This window comes from Ranitomeya imitator, chromosome 4, assembly GCF_032444005.1.
Source record: "Ranitomeya imitator isolate aRanImi1 chromosome 4, aRanImi1.pri, whole genome shotgun sequence".
Taxonomy (NCBI): Eukaryota; Metazoa; Chordata; class Amphibia; order Anura; family Dendrobatidae; genus Ranitomeya; species Ranitomeya imitator.
In genome coordinates, this window is record NC_091285.1 from 720634876 (window position 1) to 720659405 (window position 24530).

A 24530-nucleotide genomic window follows, 5' to 3' on the forward strand; every position below is an offset into this window, starting at 1 on the left:
AGAACATCTGTGACTTCGGGGCATCAAGGCCAACTACCCCAACCAGTAACACCCCGATATTGGTGGGTACCCGCAGAGAGGTTAGGCAAGCTTAGGAAGCTGACAGAGTCCTTTGAGGTATGTGACCAGGTGACCTGATTGTCCCAACCTGGGTGCTCCAAATGTCTTTGTGGTGTGAAATAGCGCTCACTGAATGTGTTGGGGGACACTCACTTGGCAGCGGGATTAAGGCACACAGGAACGATTTGTAAACAGTCTATTTGGTTTATTTACACAGCATAAACCGCATAAAGTATAGTCCATTTCATTACATCAACGGAATCTGTTATGACCACCAGTCTCTTCCAATAGCAGGTACACTTGTCTGCCTTTACTACAACCCCCTTGTCCGAGGTTACCTTCCAGGAGCTCCGCTACACATGCTGACTTGTCGTCAGTTCTGGCTTCAGGGGAACTGCCTTACTAGGATCACAAACCAGTACTCTGACTTGCTCGACGAGCTCCAACCTGTCAGTTTCAGACCCTCAGAAGGACGGTAGCTTTCCCCAACTTAGACAGCCGTCACGGACTCTGCAGGCATATGTCCTATCCAGGAAACCTGTCCTTCCAGGACCTTCCAACACAGAGACCATGTGACCAAACAACAGTCATTATATCCCATGAGACACACCCATTGATGGGAGGTAGGTGGTTAGCCAGTCACTGTTCACAGAGGGTTCAGTGATGGACAGTGGATCAAATCTGTGGTCCTTCGGCTGGAGCCATGATGCTGTGGCTGCTGTCCTCTATAGTCTCTCTGTAGAAGGAGAGAGATCCCTTTTTATACCCACAGTTGTCCGTCAGGGCATTATCCACAGATCTGAGGGAAGGTGAGAGGAGATCATCTCTCATTGTTAGAGTGTTCAAATAACCTTCATGTCACGCCCACCAGGGCCGTGGGGTACTCGGAACTGGGTCGGACAGTAATGTGGGGAAGTCCGTCACGGGGCCGTCACCCAACTCTGTGGCCCTGGCTGCGCCGTAAAATGGGGAATATGTACATGGAATTTAACGTGACGCCACCTGTGGTGTTTGGCAACAGATGGCCGACGCTGCTAAAGGAGACCGCTGGGGTTGATGGTGACGCAGCTGGGATGGATGGTTCTGCTCCCCACAGGTGGAGCGGGGCCCCAGGGCTACCGGATCTGTTTATCTCAAGCTTTGTGTACCTTGTAGTGCAGGACTCAGGGCGCAAGAGATCACTGGAGTACACAAGGACTGTAGTTTTCTTTTCCTTTACTTGATGGTTGACAGTACAGACTGGGGAACTGGTAACAGATCGTGATGGAGAGCCGGGCAGCCTGGAAGCAATTTTGTATACACCTGGCCAGGTAGGTACGGAGGCCTTCGTTCTGCGCTGTCCTCCCTTTTTCCTTGCTGCCTCACCGCTCGTCCTCCTGCAGCTAACTATCACTCTCTGTTTTTAAAAACAAACTGTTGCCCGCATGGCAGGCAGCTCGAGGCTATCACAGGTGCCGCTCTTTTGTGTCGGCTCCAGGCTCTGGTATGTTGCTGTGCCGCCGGGTATTAGATCGGGCCAGAAGACCTGCAGTCCCCTGCCCTCTAGATTTAGCTGCCAGGACTTCAGTACCCATGCAACCACGGACTCCGGTGTTCAGTTCCTAGCGCTCAGATCTGAGGCGAGTTTAGTCACAGCTCCACTCCACAAGTTCTGCTCTACTTCTCTCCTACTGACACCTGGTAGGGGGACCACTCCTTGCTTCCAGGCATGACATTACTCCCTGTGAGTGAGGCAATGCCACTGTGGCCACCGGACTCCTGGGGTGCCACATTCATATTTTGTCCTTCAAGGATTTGTAGAATAATAAGCTGAAGGGCTGGTACAATGGGTAATTAGCAGGCATACAACATATTAACAGACACTGATTGTTCAATTAAGCTGATTCAATAGGGAGTCAGCAAGCATTCAACAAATCAACAAACATCAATTTTACCTACAACAAGAGTCAACATTCAGGCTCATATGAACAATAGTTCAATTCTCTGGGCCTACTGAATAATACGTCTGGCAAAATTAAGAATAAATATGGTGTAGTCACAATCTTATATACTATATACTGCATGTATACTGTATGGGTGCTGTATAATCTACAGGTAAGAATATTGCTGAAGCCTTATTGCATCCGCAAACAAACCCACCGCGCCGTAGAGCAGGAAGGGCCAGGAGAGGCGGCACCCACGCAGGCGCACAGCTATTGGGCAACCATAGCAAATCCAGTGATGGTCGTGCAGTCACCCAGCGACCCCATCAAAAGCATGGCTGAAACAACAGTAAAGTTGAACAGTCAGCAATTTGGTCATGCATTATAGAGAGGGATCGGTGCACCCTCGTATTGAACATTGAAGAATGGCCTAATTATAACATGGAAAGGAACAAGAGCTCGCACTTCATCTGACCCCAATTGCTTTATGGCCTCCTGCTGTAAACAGGTAATTGAAGTAGATTATCTGCTGAGGAACAGCCATGAAGTCTGGGCTCAGTGTATACAAGAGTCTGAGAAGCAAGAAATCTTTCACCTCTGGAAAAAACTTGTTTGGTCTTCAAAGGGATTTTAGCAGACTTTGTGGAGTTGGATTCCAATTATGAATATTGTTTTTTTAAGTGGCAGGTGTAGGTCCTACAATTATGGGAGACATATTTTTGACGTTGTGAAGCATTCACCTACATCACTAATCGGTCTACACATCGGCTCTAAATCAGTATCAGACAGATGGATGACAATCTATATACCATGTGTGGAGAGCCCGCGCGTTCAGTGGTTCGAGCCCTGGTCCATGCAGTCTTTCTAAAGACAGCCGGGCCAGAGGACGAGAGCACCCACTGACCCCCGTGTCTCCACACCATGTTTCCTGTCTGTCAAAGGAAAGCCAAAATTATGGTAAGAAATATGGCATTAATATCTCCTGCCTGGGACCTCCAGATGGGCAGATATCCTGGAAATTGGGGATCCCATACATTTTTGGGACCTTAGCCATATCTATTGACCACTGAGGTCACCAAAGAAAGGTACTTGGGCGTGAGTGTTCTCTGATACAGATTCTGAATGATAATCATAGTCATTTCACTGTGGTTTTGTACCATTTTCCAAAAAGGAGTACCTCCCTCCGCTAAGTTCTGAGCCATTCCTGTGACATTATTATTATTATTTATTTATTTATATAGCACCATTGATTCCATGGTGCTGTACAGAGAAGGGGTTACATCAAAATACAAATTTCACTGACAGTAAGCAAACTTAATTACAGACTGGTACAGAGGGGTGAGGACCCTGCCCTTGTGGGCTTACATTCTACAGGATTGTGGGGAAGGGGACAATACGTTGAGGGTTGCAGGAGCTCCAGTGTTGGTGAGGCGGTAGCTCCGGTAGTGGTGAGGAGACAGTGCAGGCTGTAGGCTTTCCTGAAGAGATGGTTCCGACTGAAGGATCCGAATGTGGTTGATAGTCGGACGTGTTGGGGCAAAGAATTCCAGAGGATGGGGGATATTCGGGAGAAGTCTTGGAGGCGATTGGATGAGGAGCGAATAAGTGTGGAGGAGAGAAGGAGGTCTTGGGAAAACCGAAGATTACGTGAGGGAAGATATCGGGAGATTAGTTCAGAGATATATGGAGGAGACAGGTTGTGGATGGCTTTGTAGGTCAGTGTTAGTAATTTGAACTGGATACGCTGAGGGAATGGGAGCCAGTGAAGAGATTTACAGAAGGGAGAAGTGGAGGAGTAGCGAGGAGAGAGATGAATTAGTCGGGCAGCAGAGTTAAGGATGGACTGGAGAGGTGCAAGGGTGTTATCAGGTAGGCCACAGAAAAGGATGTTGAAGTAGTCGAGGCGGGCGTTGAAGAAGGCATGCACAAGCATTTTAGTAGATTGACCATTGAAGAAAGGATGGAATCTTGAGATATTTTTGAGCTGGAGGCGACAGGAGGTGGAAAGAGCTTGGAGGTGTGGTTTGAAAGACAGGGCAGAAGTCAAGGGTTACTCCGAGGCAGCGGTCTTCCGGTACGGGGGAAAGTGTGATGTCGTTAACTGCAATAGATATGTGACATTAAGTTTAGTACATTTTTCCTGTTTATCCTTTTTATTTTATGTGATTGGAAATACTGCATTGTTTTGTCCATCTTGTGTATTTTTATAAACACCACCTATTTTCTGGATTAAATATATATAATTTAATGGATCTGTTCCTCTTGCTCTGTAAACCGCACCCCTGAAGCCATGAGCTGGCTGTAACTGGTGTCCAATCAGCGATATAAACAATTGGTGATTGCTGTTAGTTTACTTGGGTTATTGCGGAGCTGGCAGTGACTGTATTGGGGTGTATATACAACCCCTGGCAAAAATTATGCAATCATCGGCCTTGGAGGATGTTCATTCAGTTGTTTAATTTTAATTTTTTATCCTTTTAAAATTAATGCATACCAATTGTGTCCAGTAGATCATAATTGCCCGATGTCTGCTTTGTTTTTATTCGAGATTTCCCCTGTTTGGTCATTTTCATGTTTTTTTTTATTGTCATTTATAGTATTTTTCAATAAAGTTGTTTTCAATTTTATTTCTTTTGTATGCCTTTTTCTCCCCTATACATAGGGGGAATTGTGTTTTGAATGATTGTTTGAAGGTTTTTCATTATATTTGGGATTTTGTGATATATAAGTTGTTTAGTTTTGTAGAAAAAAAATCAGATCATAGACATGGCACAAAACTAAAGTCATTTCAAATGGCAACTTTCTGGCTTTAATGAACACTAAAGGAAATCAAGGACAAAAAATGTGGGAGTCAGTAATGGTTATTTTTTAACCAAGCATAGGGGAAAAATTATGGAATCACTCAATTCTGAGGGAAAAAATATGGAATCATGAAAAACAAACAAACAAACAAAAAACCCTCCAAAACATCACTAGTATCTTGTTGCACCACCTCTGGCTTTTCTAACAGCTTGCCGTCTCCGAGGCCTGGACTTAATGAGGGTCACACAGGACTCTTCATCAATTTTCTCCAACTTTCTCTGGTTGCTGTTCCCAGATCAGCTTTGCAGGTTGGATTCTTGTCATGGACCATTTTCTCCAACTTCCACCAAACATTTTCAGTTGGATTGAGATCCGGACTATTTGCAGCCATGACATTGACCTTATGTGTCTTTTTTCCAAGAATGTTTTCATAGTTTTTGCTCTATGGCAGGATGCATTATCATCTTGAAAAATGATTTAATCATCTCCAAACATCCTTTTAATTGATGGGATAAGAAAAGTGTCCAAAATATCAACATAAACTTGTGCATTTATTGAAGATGTAATGACGCCATCTCCCCAGTGCCTTTACCTGACATGCAGCCCCATATCATCAATGACTGTGGAAATTTGCATGTTCTCTTCAGGCAGTCATCTTTATAAATCTCATTGGAACGGCACCAAAGTTCCAGCATCATCACCTTGGCCAATGCAGATTCGCGATTCATCACTGAATATGACTTTCATCCAGTCATCCACAGTCCATGATTGCTTCTCCTTAGCCCATTGTAATCTTGTTTTTTTCTGTTTAGGTGTTAATGATGGCTTTCGTTTAGCTTTTCTGTATGCAAATCCCATTTCCTTTAGGCGGTTTCTTACAGATCGGTCACAGACGTTGACTCCAGTTTCCTCCCATTCGTTCCTCATTTGTTTTGTTGTGCATTTCCTGTTTTGGAGACATATTGCTTGAAGTTTCCGGTCTTGATGCTTTGATGTCTTCCTTGGTCTACCAGTATGTTTGCCTTTAACAACCTGTGTTGTTTGTATTTGTCCAGATTTTAGACACAGCTGACTGTGAACAACCAACATCTTTTGCAATATTGTGTGATGATTTACCCTCTTTTAAGAGTTTGATAATCCTCTCCTTTGTTTCAATTGACATCTCTCGTGTTGGAGCCATGATTCATGTCAGTCCACTTGGTGCAACAGATCTCCAAGTTGTGATCACTCCTGTTTAGATGCAGACTAACGAGCAGATATAATTTGATGCAGGTGTTATTTTTGGGTATGAAAACTTACAGGGTGATTCCATAATTTTTTCCTCAGAATTGAGTGATTCCATAATTTTTTCCCTATGCTTGGTTAAAAAAAAGTAACCATTACTGACTACCACATTTTTTGTTCTTGATTTCTTTTAGTGTTTCTTAAAGCCAGAAAGTTGACATTTGAAATGCCTTTAGTTTTGTGCCATGTCTGTGTTCTGCTTTTTTTCTACAAAATTTAACAACTGAATGAACATCCTCCAAGGCCGGTGATTCCATCATTTTTGTCAGGGGTTGTACATATGTCATGTGATGGAATCGGAGGTGTATATACCATACGCTAGCTGCGAGTTCCCCTATAAACAGTCTAGTAGTGGAAGCAGCTGCGGCCTCGTCTAGCACTCATCAGTCAATTGCGTAATTGTCCTGACGATTGGAGGCAAAGGGCAAAAGAGTGCTGTTAATGACAACTGTTGTCAGCGGTGGGATATCTGCAGGATTCCCCGGCTGTTAATGACAACTGTTGTCAGTGGTGGGATATCTGCAGGATTCTCTGGCTGTTCACCTGACAACTGGTGGCAGCGGTGGGATATCTGCAGGATTCCTCGACTGTTCCCCTGAAAATTGGTGGCAGCGGTTGAAAATCTGAAAAAGTTTTCGCACTCTGTGACCACATTTTTTCACATTACACCCAAAACCTTAAATGTATTTTATTGGGATTTTCTGTGACGTGTAAAGGAAATGATATGAGGTGTACTAATTATTCTGAAAATATAAAACTGAAAAAGACAGCAACAGTAACTGCAGACAAAGGTGGTCCTACAAAGTATTCACTTGGGGGGAAGAATACAAATGCAAGTCACTGTTCTCAGATTTATATTTGTAAAATAATTAGTACACCTTGTATCACAGAAAATGCCATTAAATATATTTAAGGTTTTGGGTGTAATGTGAAAAAATGTAGGAAAGTTCACGAGGTGTGAAGACTTTTTCAGGGCACTGTATATAATATATACGGGGGGCGTGGAATGTACAGGTGCTGTATATAATGTTCCAGCACAAATATGACTGTGATCAATACTGGGGCCCCTCCTGATAACGCTAGATGTTTCGGGGGCCACCGCTGAGCCTCGCAGAGCAGATCGATTCTTGTAATGACTGATTACCATCCACCGCCCCCATGTCTCCAGATCAATAGGATGAGTGCTGATGTGTCCCTATGAATATATTAATGTTGGGGGCGACAGCTGGGGACATCAATAAGGATGTAATCATCTGGAGAATATATCACTGTCGGGGTGTGGAGGGGACAGAGCAATGATCTGCAGAGAGGTCAGCGGTGTAATAATCTGCAGAACATCACTGTCAGGAGGAGAGCGTCTATCTCCCATGTCAGATGCCCAATTGTTGAATTTCAGCAGAGAAGGCTCCAATGAGACGATGGTCTCCCCTAAGCAGATCCGAGGCATGAAGCTTCCTCAGAGGTTCTAGGTGAAAACTTCTGAAATCTAATCAGTAATTAAAATAAACCTCCAGGAGCTGTGGGGAAAACACTGCAAGGAGGAATTCATCCAACGCAACTCCGAAGCAACTACGAGTCTGTCTACGAATATCTGCCCCCCCAGAAGAGCTGCCAAATGAGCCGAGAAGAGTCACTTCTCCAAGACCAGGCTGCACTTAAAGGAAAATGAGCAGGTAGAGGCTTTAAAAAGAAGAGGAAGACCTACAAGATGAAAAAAGTAGATGACAATGAGGAAGAAACCTACATGATGAGGTCACCAACTCTGGACCCGAGTCTCAGGTTCATGTAAGATCTAGAACATGTTAATCAGAACGTAGCGAGACGAGATAAACCCTTGTGTGCAGAAGGCTTCGACCAACACTGGAAATTACAAGAAGAGCAGTGGAAAAAATCGGGACTAAGAAAATATTCCCAACCCAGCAGCAGGTAGGTAGAAGGCCCCTTACACTTGACATTCTGCTGGTATGCTCAAGACCTCCGCTTCTGTAGAATATTGTCCCTGCACCTAGAATTATTTAAAAAAGCAAAAAGATCTCTGAATATAAGAAGCATAAGGCCAAAACTAAATGTGGTACATCTACCTATGAGGAAAAAAAAAACACTGTGACAAATGGTTTGGACAATTCTCAAGAACTTATTGCACAGATGAGGGCCTCCAAACCAAACCTGGACAGATGGAAGAGACTTGTGATGAGAGAGAAAATCACTGATTAACAGAAGTCATCTGTGATCAGGACAGATCCCTAATGAGCAGAAGTGACATGTGATCAGGACAGATCTCTGCTGATCAGATCAACTGTGATTCAAGACAGATCTTTGATGGACATACAGTAAGTGACCCATGATCAGGGAAAATCTATGATGAACAGAAGTCACCGGTGATCAGGACAGATCTCTGACGGACAGAAGTGACCCGTGATCAGGACTGATCTCTGATGGACACAAGTGATCCGTGATCAGGACAGATCTCTAATGGACAGTGACACACGATCAGGACTGATCTCTGAAGGACAGAGGTGACTGGTGATTAGGATAGATCTATGATGGACTGAAGTGACCCGTGATCAGGACAGATCTCTGAAGGACAGAAGTGACCCGTCATGAGGACAGATCTTTGATGGACATACAGTAAGTGACCTGTGATCAGGGCAGATCTATGATGAACAGAAGTCACCGGTGATCAGGACAGATCTCTGATGGACACAAGTGATCCGTGATCAGGACAGATCTCTAATGGACAGTGACACACGATCAGGACTGATCTCTGAAGGACAGAGGTGACCGGTGATTAGGATAGATCTATGATGGACTGAAGTGACCCGTGATCAGGACAGATCTCTGAAGGACAGAAGTGACCCATCATGAGGACAGATCTTTGATGGACTGAAGTGACCCGTGATGAGGACAGATCTCTGATGGACAGAAGTGACCCGTGATCAGGACAAGTCTATGATGGACAGATCGACCCATGATCAGGATAGATCTCTTATGGACAGAATTGACCTGTGATGAGGATGGATCTCTTGTCAACAGAAGTGACCTGTGATTAGGGCAGATCTCTAATGAGCAGAAGTGACATGTGATCAGGACAGCTCTCTGCTGAACAGGTAACCTGTGATCAACACAGATCTTTGATGGACATAAGTGACCTGTGATCAGGACAGATCTCTGATGGACAGAAGTGGGAACAGATGCACCAAATTCTTAAGAAACATTGGGGCATATTGGGTTCTGAGCCTTCCCTGGGCGCCGCGCTGGGATTCTTCCCCCTAATGACCTCTAGGAGGTCTAAGAGTTTAAAGGACTTACTGGTTTGGAGTCATTATGTACCGACCCCGAGGAACCCATTTTGGTCCTGAGGCCCCACCCCTGAGTCAATACCATGTGGCCATTGTGTTGCCTGCGCCATTGTCCTGCGCTGCTCCACCTTTCAGTCCTCTATTGGTAAGAGAGATTTTAACACACGCCAATGGATCTCATGTGGCAGTACTAACGTCATGTATTACGCCACATGTGGGTGTCCAAAAATTTACATTTGCCTTACCTCAAGGGAGCTGAGGGTGAGAGTGTGGGACATTGGTGCAGCCAAGAAGGTGTCCGATCCCTGTGACCTTAAGACCATTCCACGCCACTTCCTACAATATCATAACTGTGACGCTAGGACTTTCATGGTCAGGGGGATCGATGTGTTACATCTTGGTATCGGGGGGGGGGGGGGGGGAGGTAACAATAAGAAGATCCTGGCCCAGATGGAAACCAAATGGATGATGATTCTGGATACTGTGATCCCGAGGGGTCTTAATGAGACATCGACATTTTCTCCCTTCCTGTGACAGAAATTCCCCATATTGAAGTATTATTATCCGTGTATATTCTCTGCTTTTTGTTACTCTTCTTTTTTAGAGTGTGTGACCACTTTTTTATATGTTGTACCTATCGGACATTAACACCACATCTGATGTAACAGATACCTTCTGTGATACTGTACCCCGGATGGACCCTTACTACTAACCATGTCAGATCACATCACCCAAGAGCATCTGTGATTGTGAAGACGCCTTTTCCAATAGGAATAACTATGTTATTATCATGGGTGTATCGCTATAAATATTTGTGATCCGTGGCTGGGCGCATCCGTGGTGGTACTCGCGGTGTCTGGCGTACTGCTGGGCGTCCAATTGCCTCCTGCACTCGCCTGGGCACCTCACCGCGTGCGTGCAGTGACGCTGGACGCCTTTTCAGCATATGCCAGGACCTACCGGGTCCACTGTGCATGCGCCATTGATGCGACTGTGATTGGTGAATTTCTAACACGTGATCGGTCACCTGGGGCTTAAGAAGGTCCTGTGCATGCAACGCAGCACATTTCCTTGAGAAAGCGGGACGCTACGCCCGCGAAATGTACGTCGGGACTGCTTCACCTGACCAGCGGGTCACTGTCTTGCTTCTGGGTAAGGACCGATGAGCTATAGATATATTATATAGTTACTTTAACTAAATACATTTGCTCCATGGAATGGTACCTTCCCCTGACACACTGCACTATGGCACCTTTTTTTCCCCTTTCTGGGTAGAGTGCGGGGTATGTGCAATTTTGTAATAGACACTGGTTGCAGCACCTTCATGCCTCAGGTGGGATACACCTTATCAGGTTTTGGCACGGTCTTTTGAATTATGATGCACATTTTGATACAAATACATATATAGATACGACTGCCTGACCTAGTGCCTCTCTGCCCCGTATTGGTGCATTGACATAATATCACTGAATCCATGCGATTGTGTGATATCATGTGCGAGTCCATGGTTATACAACTATACGCAGTGACCTCAATATCTCTGTTTCCCTGAATGTGTTTTTTGTATTGTAATGTTTTTTATACATATTTCTTTTGATAGACAAATATAATTACAAAAAGTTTTATATGCACTTATGTACTCCGTGTCCTCCTATTTTGTTATGCAATGTTATGGAGTTGGGGCCTATTGAATTGTGGGTGGACCACCACTGTGTGATATCCCCCTCCTGCATTTAAAATGCAGCTGGTTTTTGTGTTTGCACTTAAAGGAAAATGAGCAGGCAGAGGCTTTATCATATGCTGAGCCTCATGAGATGGGGCCCTGGAGAAGAACAACACAAAAGAAGAGGAAGACCTTCAAGATGACTGATGGAGCCCCAAGGAAAAAAGTAGATGATTGGACAGATCTCTGATGGACAGAAGTGACCCGTGATCAGGACAGATCTCTGATGGACAGAAGTGACCCGTGATCAGGACAGATCTCTGATGGACAGAAGTGAACCGTGATCAGGACAGATCTCTGATGGACAGAAGTGAACCGTGATCAGGACAGATCTCTGATGGACAGAAGTGACCCGTGATCAGGACAGATCTCTGATGGACAGAAGTGAACCGTGATCAGGACAAATCTATGATGGACAGAAGTGACCCATGATCAGGACAAATCTATGATGGACAGAAGTGACCCATGATTAGGACAGATCTCTGATGGACAGAAGTGACCCGTGATCAAGACAGATCTCTGATGGACAGAAGTGACCCATGATCAAGACAGATCTCTGATGGACAGAAGTGAACCGTGATCAAGACAGATCTCAGATGGACAGAAGTGAACCGTGATCAGGACAGATCTCTGATGGACAGAAGTGAACCGTGATCAAGACAGATCTCTGATGGACAGAAGTGAACCGTGATCAGGACAGATCTCTGATGGACAGAAGTGAACCGTGATCAGGACAGATCTCTGATGGACAGAAGTGACCCGTGATCAGGACAAATCTATGATGGACAGAAGTGAACCGTGATCAGGACAAATCTATGATGGACAGAAGTGACCCATGATTAGGACAGATCTCTGATGGACAGAAGTGAACCGTGATCAGGACAAATCTATGATGGACAGAAGTGAACCGTGATCAGGACAAATCTATGATGGACAGAAGTGACCCATGATTAGGACAGATCTCTGATGGACAGAAGTGAACTGTGATCAGGACAGATCTCTGATGGACAGAAGTGAACCGTGATGAGGACAAATCTATGATGGACAGAAGTGACCGTGATCAGGACAGATCTCTTATGGGCAGAACTGACCTGTGATGAGGATGGATCTCTTGTCAACAGAAGTGACCTGTGATTAGGACAGATCTCTGGTGGGCAGAAGTAACCCATGAAGAGGACCCAGTTCTGATGAACATAAGTGACCCATGATGAGGACACGTCTCTGGTGGATAGAAATGACCCATGATGACAGATCTCTGATGGACAGAAGTGGCCGTGATCAGAACAGATCTCTGATGCACAGAAGTGAGCCATGATCAGTACAGATCTCTGGTGGATAGAAGTGACCCATGATGAGGACAGATCTCTGATGGACAGAAGTGACACATGATAAGGACAGATCGCTGATGAAGTGACCGTGATGAGGACAGATCTCTGATGGATAGAAGTGACCCGTAATGAGGACATGTCTCTGATCGACAGAAGTGACCCATGATGAGAACATATCCCTTATAGACAGACTTGATCTGGGATCGCAATCAGGGAGTTTTTCTTTATGGGTGATGGGAGAACTGGGATCATCAGTGGCGGACTGATCTTTCAAATGTAGTGATCTGAAGTAGGAGAATTCTTCAAAGAGTCCAGGAGATCCTGCGGGTTTAGTAAAGCCACAATCTTTTTCATTTATCATCATCAGCTGGAGAGCTCCAGGAATTAGGTGTTCGGAGATGCTGAACTAGCAGAAGTCATCGGCTCATGGACGTGGCCTCCTGCCGTCTTCTTATTAGATCTTAATCTCTGTACAAATGCCATCATCTTCCAAGATAAACAATGATGATGGCACCTGCAGGAAAGACCGGAACTCCTGCTTCACACCTCTCTAATGGAAGTGGTGAAGATTTGTGGATAATAACAGCGCTGCAAAAGAGTCTGAAGATGAGACCCAGGTATGAGGGTCACTAACCCCGCAGTCAACCAGACATTTTCAGGCAAAAACATGATATTGATAAGGCTAACCAAATTATCAATGGCATCATCCACAGACCATGATGTCTCCTCAGGATTAAGTCCACCTTCCAGGAAGGAAGAGTCTAGGTGCAGAGGACCATCTGGGTCTTAGGAGAAGATGATATAGGAGGATTCATTACTCATCGCGGAATATTACCCAATGGAGTGTTAGTCCCTACGGCCTCCAGAGCAGCTGCTACGACCTCACAGCGAGCGAGATCCCTGGGGCTTTAACTCTTCATAATTAGTCCCAACTCATTTGGAAGCAGAATGTGGAGTGGGTCTCCTCCGTGCTGCAGGACTGTAACGGGTCCCTAATACACGTTTCCAGCTGAAAGAGCCATTAATGCTGCTGAATGCGGTCAGTGGACATGCAGTGCTGCGAGATGATGCCGCAAACTGGGAACATATGAGCTGGAAAGACTGGAGGACTGGCGCTGTAATTCAGCAGATGACGGGGCTTGTGGGGTCTGTCACAGCTGCTGCACATCCCCTCAAGCCCCTGACACTGACACTACCAGACATCTCATGGGTCATGAAGAACATGAGCGTCCACCTTAGTTTCACCTGGACACAGGTAGGATGAGTCTGGGCACACTGGTGAAGATGGCGATTAATATGTGCTCAGGTCTCAGGAGAGGGCCCGGATCTGAAGAAGTGTGGTCAGCAGAGACATAAAGTAGAAGGGAAACGCCATGGCGTGATTACACAACAAGTGACCAAGACAGGAGCAGAACTAACTACTCATTTCAGGGGCCCAGTGTGCCCACCATCAGACTGACGGCAATACTAGCCATGCCAGTACAATAATGAGCATTATTCACTGAAAGTATACGGCAGCACCACAGCAGGTGACGGTGGGGTCTCACAGCCGCCATTAACAAGTGCTAGAGCCACCAGAATAATCTACAAGAATCAGATTTACCACTGGGCCACACGTCTCCGCAGATCTCATCGAGCCACACATCGCCATCGCAACTCTTACCATAAGGAGGCATTCTATGAGCCTATCACCTGCCCTGCCCAGCAGTCACCACCTAGAAATGCAAGACTGACTGCTACTGTAGAACCTGGGCATCCAGGAGCGACAGTAGCTCTGCCAACGTGGTGGACATCTGATCATCTAAGGGACCACGTATGGGGTCAGGGCCGGGCAGCCACTCACAAGCCCGAGACAACTGTATGAGGACGAGCAGCCATCAGTATCTGCCTGGAGAACAGGCCAACAAGGGGATGAGGGACTGAATGGATCCTAATGGTGGAGACAAGAGGGCAAGATCCAGTTCCACCCACCGACTGACAGTGAGATAGAAGACCCCTCACAAGTGTAACTCCACCAGTATAATGCCCACCAGTACACCATTCACCTACTAACTCCTCACCAGTATAACCCCATCTACTGATCCCTCACCGGAATAACCCCACCTACTGACCCCTCACCAGTATAGCCCCACCTACTGACCCCTCACCAGTATAGCCCCACCTACTGACCCCTCACCAGTATAGCCCCACCTACTGACCCCTCACCAGTATAACCTCAACTACTGACCCTTCACCGGTATAACCCCACCTACTGACCCCTCACCAGTATAGCCCCACCTACTGACCCCTCACCAGTATAGCCCCACCTACTGACCCCTCACCAGTATAGCCCCACCTACTGATCCCTCCCCAGAATAACCCCAACTTCAGACCCCTCACCGGAATAACCCCATCTACTGATCCCTCACCGGAATAACCCCAACTGCAGACCCCTCACCGGAATAACCCCACCTACTGACGCCTCACCAGTATAGCCCCACCTACTGATCCCTCACCAGTATAACCTCAACTACTGCCCTTCACCGGTATAACCCCACCTACTGACCCCTCATCAGTATAGCCCCACCTACTGACCCCTCACCAGTATAACCTCACCTTCAGACCCCCTGGAATTGACTGGAAGGTAACAGAACACCAACCACTACAATGTTTCGGTTTCTTTTCTCTTTCACCCCCATACTACTTTCCTTCTTACAATCTCCTGCAATCCCTCCTCCTAGTAAGGAACTAGTCATTTCTTCCTCCATACTCCCCAGCCATCTCACCTTCCCCTCAGAACTGTTCCTCCACATACAATCCTTTTTCTCCAGACACACACGGCCACATCATGTCCTATCCTGCTCCCACCTTCTAATGATCTGTCTGTTACTCCTCATTGCTGGTGACATATCCCCAAATCCCGGCCCTCCCCAATTCATCCCCACACTCGTTTCTAACCCCCTGCCACGATCCTCCGCACGTTTTCCCAACCACGACAACCTCATACCCATTCATCCAGCCCCCACTCCCCCTACTTGGAGCACTATGGAACGCACGCTCCATCTGCAACAAACTGCCATTTATCCATGACCTCTTCATCACCAACAAACTCTCCTTCCTCGGCCTCACTGAAACCTGGCTCACCCCCTCTGACTCGGCCTCTCCAGCTGCGCTCTCCTATGGCGGATTCCACCTCTCTCACACCCCTCGCCCCAGCAACAAACGCGGTGGAGGAGTTGGCTTGCTCCTGTCCGACACCTGCTCCTTTACTCCAATCCCGCTACCACCCTCCGCTACTCTTCCCTCGTTTGAGGTGCACTCTGTCCGCATCTATTCCCCCTCCAACCTCCAGCTGGCTGTCATCTACCGCCCCCCAGAACTAGCCATCTCCACCTTTCTCGACCACTTCACCACCTGGCTACTTCATTTCCTCTCTGTTGACATCCCCACTATCATCATGGGTGATTTCAATGTCCCCATTGACACTTTCACCTCAGCTACCTCTAAACTTTTATCACTGACTGCCTCCTTTGGCCTCACTCAATGGTCCTCTGAGGCCACTCACAAAGATGGCCACACGCTGGACCTCATCTTCACCCGCCTCTGCTCCCTTACTAACCTCACTAACACACCCCTCCCCCTGTCTGACCACAACCTACTGACATTCTCGTCCCTCTCCTCTCCTAGTGTGCAACCCCCACTCCACAAACTCACTCACCCTCGCAGAAATCTCAAACATCTCAACTTACAATCACTCTCTGAGTCCCTTCTCCCTCTCACAGACATAGCCTCCCTTCATGACACAGATGCTGCTGCCACTTTTTATAACACCACAATAACAACAACACTCGATTTGGCCACCCCACTCATGCATAGTAAAACTCGTACAATTAACAGGCAGCCCTGGCTGACCAGCCTGACCAAAGAATTGAGACGGGCTTCCAGGATTGCTGAGCGGAGATGGAAGCGATCCCACTCTGCCGACCACTTCACTGCATACAAGCAGTCCCTCGCCAGCTTCAAGTCTGCGCTCACTGCCGAAAAACAAACTTACTTCTCATCCCTCATATCCTCCCTGTCCCACAACCCTAAACAGCTTTTCAACACTTTCAATTCTCTACTCCGTCCCCCCGCACCTCCTCCCTCCCCCCTCATTTCTGCTGATGACTTCGCCTCTTTCTTTAAACAGAAGATCGATACGATCAGAGAAAGCTTTGGCCCACAGCGCCCACTGCCCCTCTTAGCTGCTCAACCCTGCTCCTCCAAAACCAGCTTCTCCACCATGACAGAAGATCAGCTCTCCACCCTCCTGTCAAGATCACACCTCACCACCTGCACGCTTGACCCGCTCCCGTCCCACCTCATCCCTAACCTTTCCACGGTCTTCATCCCAACCCTAACACACCTCTTCAACCTCTCACTCACAACAGGTGTCTTTCCCTCATCCTTCAAGCATGCCAAGATCACACCCATCCTCAAAAAGCCCTCCCTCGACCCATCCTCTGTGTCTAGCTATCGCCCAATATCTCTTCTCCCTTATGCCTCCAAATTGCTGGAGCAACACGTCCATCTTGAACTGTCCTCCCACTTCTCCTCCTGCTCCCTCTTTGATCGGTTACAATCAGGCTTCCGTTCCCATCACTCAACTGAAACTGCCCTAACTAAAGTCACCAATGACCTACTAACTGCCAGGAGCAAGCGACACTACTCTGTCCTCCTTCTCCTGGACTTGTCTTCTGCCTTTGACACTGTAGACCACTCCCTTTTGCTACAAATCCTCTCATCCCTTGGCATCACAGACTTGGCCCTTTCCTGGATCTCGTCATATCTGACAGACCGAACATTCAGTGTCTCCCTCCCCCACACCACCTCCTCACTTCGCCCCTTGTCAGTCGGTGTTCCTCAAGGCTCTGTTCTAGGACCCCTACTCTTCTCCATCTACACTTTCGGCCTGGGACAGCTCATAGAATCCCACGGTATGCAGTACCATCTCTACGCTGACGACACGCAGATCTACCTCTCCGGACCTGACCTCTCCTCCTTGCTTACCAAAATCCCGCACTGTCTGTCTGCCATTTCAGCCTTCTTTTCTGCTCGCTTTCTACAACTGAACATGGACAAAACAGAATTCATCATCTTTCCCCCATCTCACTCTACCCCTCCACCAGACCTATCCATCAATGTCAATGGCTGCTCACTATCCCCAGTCCCACACGCCCGGTGCCTCGGGGTGATCCTCGACTCTGCCCTCTCTTTCAAGCCACATATCCAAGCCCTTGCCTCCTCCTGTCGTCTCAAACTCAAAAATATTTCCCGGATCCGTGCTTTCCTTGACCGCAACACTGCATAAACGCTAGTGCATGCCCTTATCATCTCCCGCCTCGACTACTGCAACCTCCTACTCTCTGGACTCCCCTCTAGCACTCTGGCACCACTCCAATCCATCCTACACTCTGCTGCCCGACTAATCCACCTGTCCCCCCGCTATTCCCCAGCCTCCCCCCTGTGTCAAGCCCTTCACTGGCTTCCTATCGCCCAGAGACTCCAGTTCAAAACCCTCACACTGACATACAAAGCCATCCACAACCTGTCTCCTCCATACATCTGTGACATGGTCTCCCGGTACCTACCTACACGCGACCTCCGATCCTCCCAAGACCTCCTTCTCTACTCCCCTCTCATCTCTTCTTCCCATAACCGCATCCAAGACTTCTCCCGTGCTTCCCCCATACTCTGGAACTCTCTACCCCAACACATCAGACTTGCGCCTACCATAGAAACCTTCAAAAAGAACCTGAAGACTCATCTCTTCCGACAAGCCTACAGCCTGCAGTGATCCTCAACCTACTGAACAGCCGTACAGCCAGCTCTTCCCTCTCCTAGTGTATCCTCACCCACCCCCTGCAGACTGTGAGCCCTCGCGGGCAGGGTCCTCCCTCCTTATGTACTCGTGTGCCTTGTTATCTGCTCATGTTTAATGTATTTGTCTATATTTGCCCCGTATTCACATGTAAAGCGCCATGGAATAAATGGCGCTATAAAAATGTATAATAATAATAATAATAATAATAATAATAATAACCCCACCTACTGACCCCTCATCAGTATAGCCCCACCTACTGACCCCTCACCAGTATAACCTCACCTTCAGACCCCTCATGGTATAACCCCACCTACTGACCCCTCACCAGTATAACCCAACCTACTGACCCCTCACAGGTATAACCCCACCTACTGACCCCTCACCGGTATAACCCCACCTACTGACCCCTCACCAGTATAAGCTCACCTACTGACCCCTCACCAGTATAACCTCAACTACTGCCCTTCACCGGTATAACCCCACCTACTGACCCCTAACCAGTATAGCCTCACCTACTGACCCCTCACCATTATAACTCCACCAGCAGAAATCACCTTAATAACTCCCAGCAGACCCCTCACCAATATAACTCCACCAGCAGACTTCTCAACATTATAACTCCAGCAGCAGACCCCTCACCAGTATAACCCCACCAGCAGATCCCTCACAAGTATAACCCCACTAGCAGACCCCTCACCATTATAACTCTCAGCAGACCCCTCACCAATAAAACTCCACGGGCAGACCCCTCACCAGTATAACCCCACCAGCAGACCCCTCACCATTATAACTCCCAGCAAGCCCCTCACCAGTATAACCCCACTAGCAGACCCCTCACCAGTATAATCTCACCAGCAGACCCCTCACCAGTATAACTCCACGGGCAGATCCCTCACCAGTATAACTCCCAGCAGACCCCTCACCAGTATAACTCCATGGGCAGACCCCTCACCATTATAACTCTCAGCAGACCCCTCACCAGTATAACTCCATGGGGAGACCCCTCACCATTATAACTCTCAGCAGACCCCTCACCAGTATAACTCCATGGGCAGACCCCTCACCATTATAACTCTCAGCAGACCCCTCACCAGTATAACTCCATGGGCAGACCCCTCACCAGTATAACTCTCAGCAGACCCCTCACCAGTATAACTCCATGGGGAGACCCCTCACCATTATAACTCTCAGCAGACCCCTCACCAGTATAACTCCATGGGCAGACCCCTCACCATTATAACTCTCAGCAGACCCCTCACCAGTATAACTCCATGGGCAGACCCCTCACCATTATAACTCTCAGCAGACCCCTCACCAGTATAACTCCATGGGGAGACCCCTGGGTGGAATGTTTACACGAACAGATTACAAGGGATGGAGTCTTTAGACCACAGGGAGCGGAGTCTTTAAATGTACAGAGGGCGGAGTCTTTCTACACAAAGGGGTGGAGTCTTTAGACACAAAGGAGGCGGAGCCTTTAGGAGCACAAAAGGTGGAGTCTTTAGATGTGAAGAGGGTGGGGTCTTTGGACCCACAGGGGGCGGAGCACTCACAGGTCTCATGTAATCACATCCACTTTATTTGGACAGATAAACCGAGCAGACTTTCCATGCAGCATTTACACTTTCTGTGAACACGGCCTCAGCGTTACATTTTTATGGGTTTCATGGAGAAAATCAGTCTCCCCATCTTTTCCCATCATTTATCGATCGCCATAAATAATCTGCTCGCTGTGTTGTGTGGGTCGTTGCCATTACAGGGACACTAATGAGTCTATTATTTGTTAATTGGTGCAGTAAAAATGAGATTAGTGAAATTATTTATCATTATTTTTATAGGAAGAAAAATATCTGTAATTTTCCCCTTATTACATAAGGAGATAGAAATGGTCTGGAGAATGGAGCAGGGTCTGCTGGTACCAGCACAATGTGCCTGTAAGGACACCGAACACCCTGCTCCGTCACATGCGGAACGTTCCCCGGACGCCTCCTGTATTCTCTGGCCTCCAGTCATCAGCTGGGGGTCTCTGTAGAGAACAGGAAGTGTCCGGCCCGGATCAGGAGAGGAGGAAGACGTACCGTGAAGATGGCAGGAGACACACTGCACAGTGAGGGGAAGTCGGGACATTGTACTGACCTCCCAGGGCAGCTGATCCGTCCCCCCCAAATCAGGACTGTCCCACAGGATCCCGCAAGGGTTGTTGCTATGATGTTATCCCTTTCCTTAGGAGGTTGGACCACTGAGACCCCCAGAAACCTGAGATGGGGGGTGTGAGGGACGAGGGAGACTCCATTTTGGATTTATGAATTCAGGCCCCATAGATTACCCAGATCTCCCTCCACTCCGGAAATGTGGGCCCCACCCTTGGGAAAAGCACACAGATTCCCACCAGAGCAGGACTTTTGCCATTTGGCCAGAGAATTAGAGGCCACGTGTTAATGAAGGCACAGAGGAGTAGAGCTGAGACCCCCTGCTGTCTTTTGTGCAAGGCGGCCAACATCAAAGCAGACTCTAGACCGATCATCACCGACTCCCAGAGATGAATTATGAAAGTACCATGAAAGCCACAACCTGCGTCACCGATATCTAGAGATGAATTATGAGAGTACCGAGCATCTCAGGGTTATGTCCGATCTACCACCAAAATCCTGGGAGCCCCCTGCATGCACCCTCACGTCTCATATCTCTCTAGCTGTCCAGGATTCTGAGTTATCGAGACTGGCTCTCCAGAACCAAAGAACCTGTTGAGACGTCAGTCATCCTGTTTGGACCTCCCACAGGGAAGTTCAGAACCATTCCAGATACTGGGTATTATTTCAGCTAGGAGGTCAAGGGAGGAGAATTCAGTCCAACCCAGAGGGGCGGTGGCAAATATGGGAGGGGGTGAGCTAAGGGTTAAAAGCTAGCTACACACTTTCAGCCCCGTCTTTGTTCTGCCATGGAAGCCATGTCAGGTTACATGTGGAGACGGACCAGGAACTAAGGAAGTTCCTGTGGACTCAGCACTTCCCTGGTGCCACATGCTATAAGGCACGGTAACGTGACACATACAGCTAACTACTATCCCCAACCTGTACCCTACTTTTATCTGTACTTCTGGATATAATCTCTGTATATTACCCTGTATATATTTGTAGTTTCTAGTGCGCCTTTCGGCAATTAAAATATCAATTAATTTTGGGCTGCTCTTTGATCTCGAATCCCGATTTCCCACATCCGTGAGTCCAGCTAGTTCTTATACACTACCTGGGGTTGGTTTCTGACCCGATATAAGCTTAGTGCAACGGGCCTATATCTACCGAGGAACTGGTGGCAGCATACCGTTCTGGTCTTATTGGGGGATCCTAGCAGTGACGGACCGGAGGTTTATACATATATCCCCGACCTGGGACTGGTGGTATATATACCGCCCTCACTGCAGAGTGCCCCGATAACCAGTACGTAACAGGGCAACCTCTCCGGCGACAACTTATCCTAGGTGCAGTTCCCTGAATGACCTGAGGGTAAGGGGGACGCCAGAGAGCTGTATAAGCTCTGTCACAGATTGGTGGTGGCGGGATGATATCTGTATCCCCCGGTCCTCTCGTGGTTGTGGTTTTCCTTACAGGGGTTCTCTGGAAATGGTGCTCTGGCCTAAATGTCACAGCTACAGTCTAATAGGTGGCTAGAGAATACCAGCGCCCCTTTATTACTTTGGGAATTACCCTTTAAGGATGTTCTGTATTTTCCAGGTAACCAGAGATTGCTGAAACCATTTCACTTTTATCTGTAAAACCATAAATCGTCTCTGTGCCCTGTGTATTATATATATTATATATATGTGTGACCCTTGTCTGGAAAACGAAGGACAACGTGGCCCAAATGTGGCCAAGGGACTATACGTACACATAGGGAAGCGTTATCTGAGATCCCCCGGGGTCGGGAAGAGTTGGGGACTTGTACAGTATATACACCTGTCTGTACACCCACTACTACTGCAAACCTCTTACACTATACACAGCCGTATACTCATCAACATGTGTACACTGTATACCGTCACTATGTAGAGCCGTATACTCATCACCATGTGTACACTGTATACCGTCACTATGTAGAGCCATATACTCACTGTCATGTGTACACTGTATTGCGTCACTATGTAGAGCCGTATACTCGCCGTCATGTGTACACTGTATACCGTCACTATGTAGAACCGTATACTCGCCGTCATGTACACACTGTATACCGTCACTATAGGCTGGATATGGTGGCTGCCCTCGGGCACATACAGAATCTGCCTTTTGCCTTCTTATTGGCCGTCACCCACATACATTACCCCGACCTATCTGATGTTGGGGGTCTGTATACTATCAGTAGGGGCAGTATCAGTCCGTCGTCCTCTGCACCGTGCACTCCTCTCCCCCGTGTGTCGCGTGTGAGCCCGGCGTGTAACACATGTCGCCATCTCGCGCACATCTTAGTCATACACAATCTCACCGTCTTCCAGGGGGACGTAGACGTTGAGGTACAGACAGTCTTCGCTCTGGTTTTGTACGTATCCCGCCACCACATCCATGTTCTCGGTGAACCATAAGGGCAGCATAATCCCGGGTAACATTCCGTGTAGGTTCTGTGGACAAACAGGGGCAAAGCTTGTAGCGTTCCTTATTTCCGTCCAGGATGCCGGAGCCTCAGGTGGCTGGAACCTCCGTTCCCCTATCGGAGGGGTGGCGTAAGGAATCCCCAAGTATTGCACCACCGGGCCCAAGATCTCGTTGTTTAGATCTTTTTTCACTCCGCGCAGTTTTCCATAGTTGGTGTTCACTACGGGGTATTTTTCGTCCACTTTCTGGCCCTCCGCAGGATACGCGGCCAGGAGCCACAGCATCAGTGGAGCTCGAAGATCTGGCGCCATCAGGAAAAATGCGACCAATTGATGGAGATTCTTGGGCCAGGAGAAATAAATCTTTCAGAAGAAAAGTGGCTCAGGTGCTGATGCCAAAAGAAAAAAAGTGTTGTAACCAAAGATACGTAAAGAGAAATTTACCCTAAAAGGGTCAATGGTAGATCAAATCTGTAGAAGTTCTAAAAAAATGGAAAAACAGGAAAAAAAAAAAGTAAGATCCAATTTGGCAAGAATCATGTAAATCTGTCAGGGTACAGGGCGATGGATTCGGGTCACAACCATAGGAGAAAAGCGACGTACATGACGGGGACCACAGATGTCCCCGCTCCTAAGGAAGAAAGAGTCGCCTCTCTATAGGAACAAGGACGGTGTAGAAGAAGGAAGAGACAGAAGAGAAGCGGACATCTGTAGGATGGGAGAAGGGGCCGCCACTCTGTTACGTTCCATCTCTGACCCAGGCGCAGGGCAAGGAGCTACCACCAGATCTCCTCGAGTGCCACATTGAAGAACCTGGGAAGAGACAACAGGACAACTCAACAGAATGAAGAAGACTGGTAGGAAATTACCTCCCAGCCCGGTAATCTGCGACCTTCAGTCTTTACCAGTACCCTGTGTCCGTCTCTCTTGACCGGTACCCTGTGACCTTCTCCCTTTACTAGTACCCTTCGTTCCTATACTTATCCTCTACCCTGTATCCTTCTTCATTTACAGATACCCGGTGTCCATCTCTCTTGCCCAGCACCCTGTACTCTTCTCCCTTTACCAGTACCCTTCGTTCCTATGCTTTTCTGGTACCCTGTATCCTTCTCCCTTTACCAATATCAAGTTTCCCTCTCTCTTGCCCGGCACCCTACGCCCTTCTTCTTTTACCAGTGTCTTTCATTCCTATGCTTTTCTGGTACCCTGTATCCCTCTTCCTTTGCCGATACACAGTGTCCCTCTCTCTTGCCTCGCACCCTACTCCCTTCTCCTTTTATAAGCACCCCTAGTTCCTATGCTTTTCCAGTACCTTGTATCCTTCTTCCTTTACCGATACACGGTGTCCCTCTCTCTTGCCTCGCACACTACTCCCTTCTCCTTTTAGAAGCACCCCTAGTTCCTATGCTCTTCCAGTACCTTGTATCCCTCTTCCTTTACCGATACCCGGTGTCTCTCTCTCTTGCCCGGCACCATACGCCCTTTTCCTTTCACCAGTACCCTTCATTCCTAAACTTTTATGGTACCCTGTATCACTCTTCCTTTGCCGATACCCGGTGTCCCTCTCTCTTGCCCGGCACCCTACGCCCTTCTGCTTTCACCAGTACCCTTCATTCCTAAACTTTTATGGTACCCTGTATCCCTCTTCCTTTACCGACACCCAGTGTCTTTCTTTCTTGCTCGGCACC

General features: G+C 47.6%; 1 protein-coding gene across 5 annotated transcripts in view; it reads right to left on the reverse strand.

Moving 5' to 3' along the window:
* Nucleotides 1–24530, reverse strand: part of NLGN2 (neuroligin 2) — a 250363-nt gene that overhangs the window by 140875 nt on the left and 84958 nt on the right. For all 5 annotated transcript variants that reach the window (XM_069767582.1, XM_069767579.1, XM_069767580.1 and 2 more), the window contains exon 2: nucleotides 22737–23655. In XM_069767582.1, coding sequence (XP_069623683.1) covers nucleotides 22737–23154 — 418 coding nt within the window. In that variant the 5' untranslated portion in view covers nucleotides 23155–23655. The remainder of the gene's footprint in view (nucleotides 1–22736; nucleotides 23656–24530) is intronic.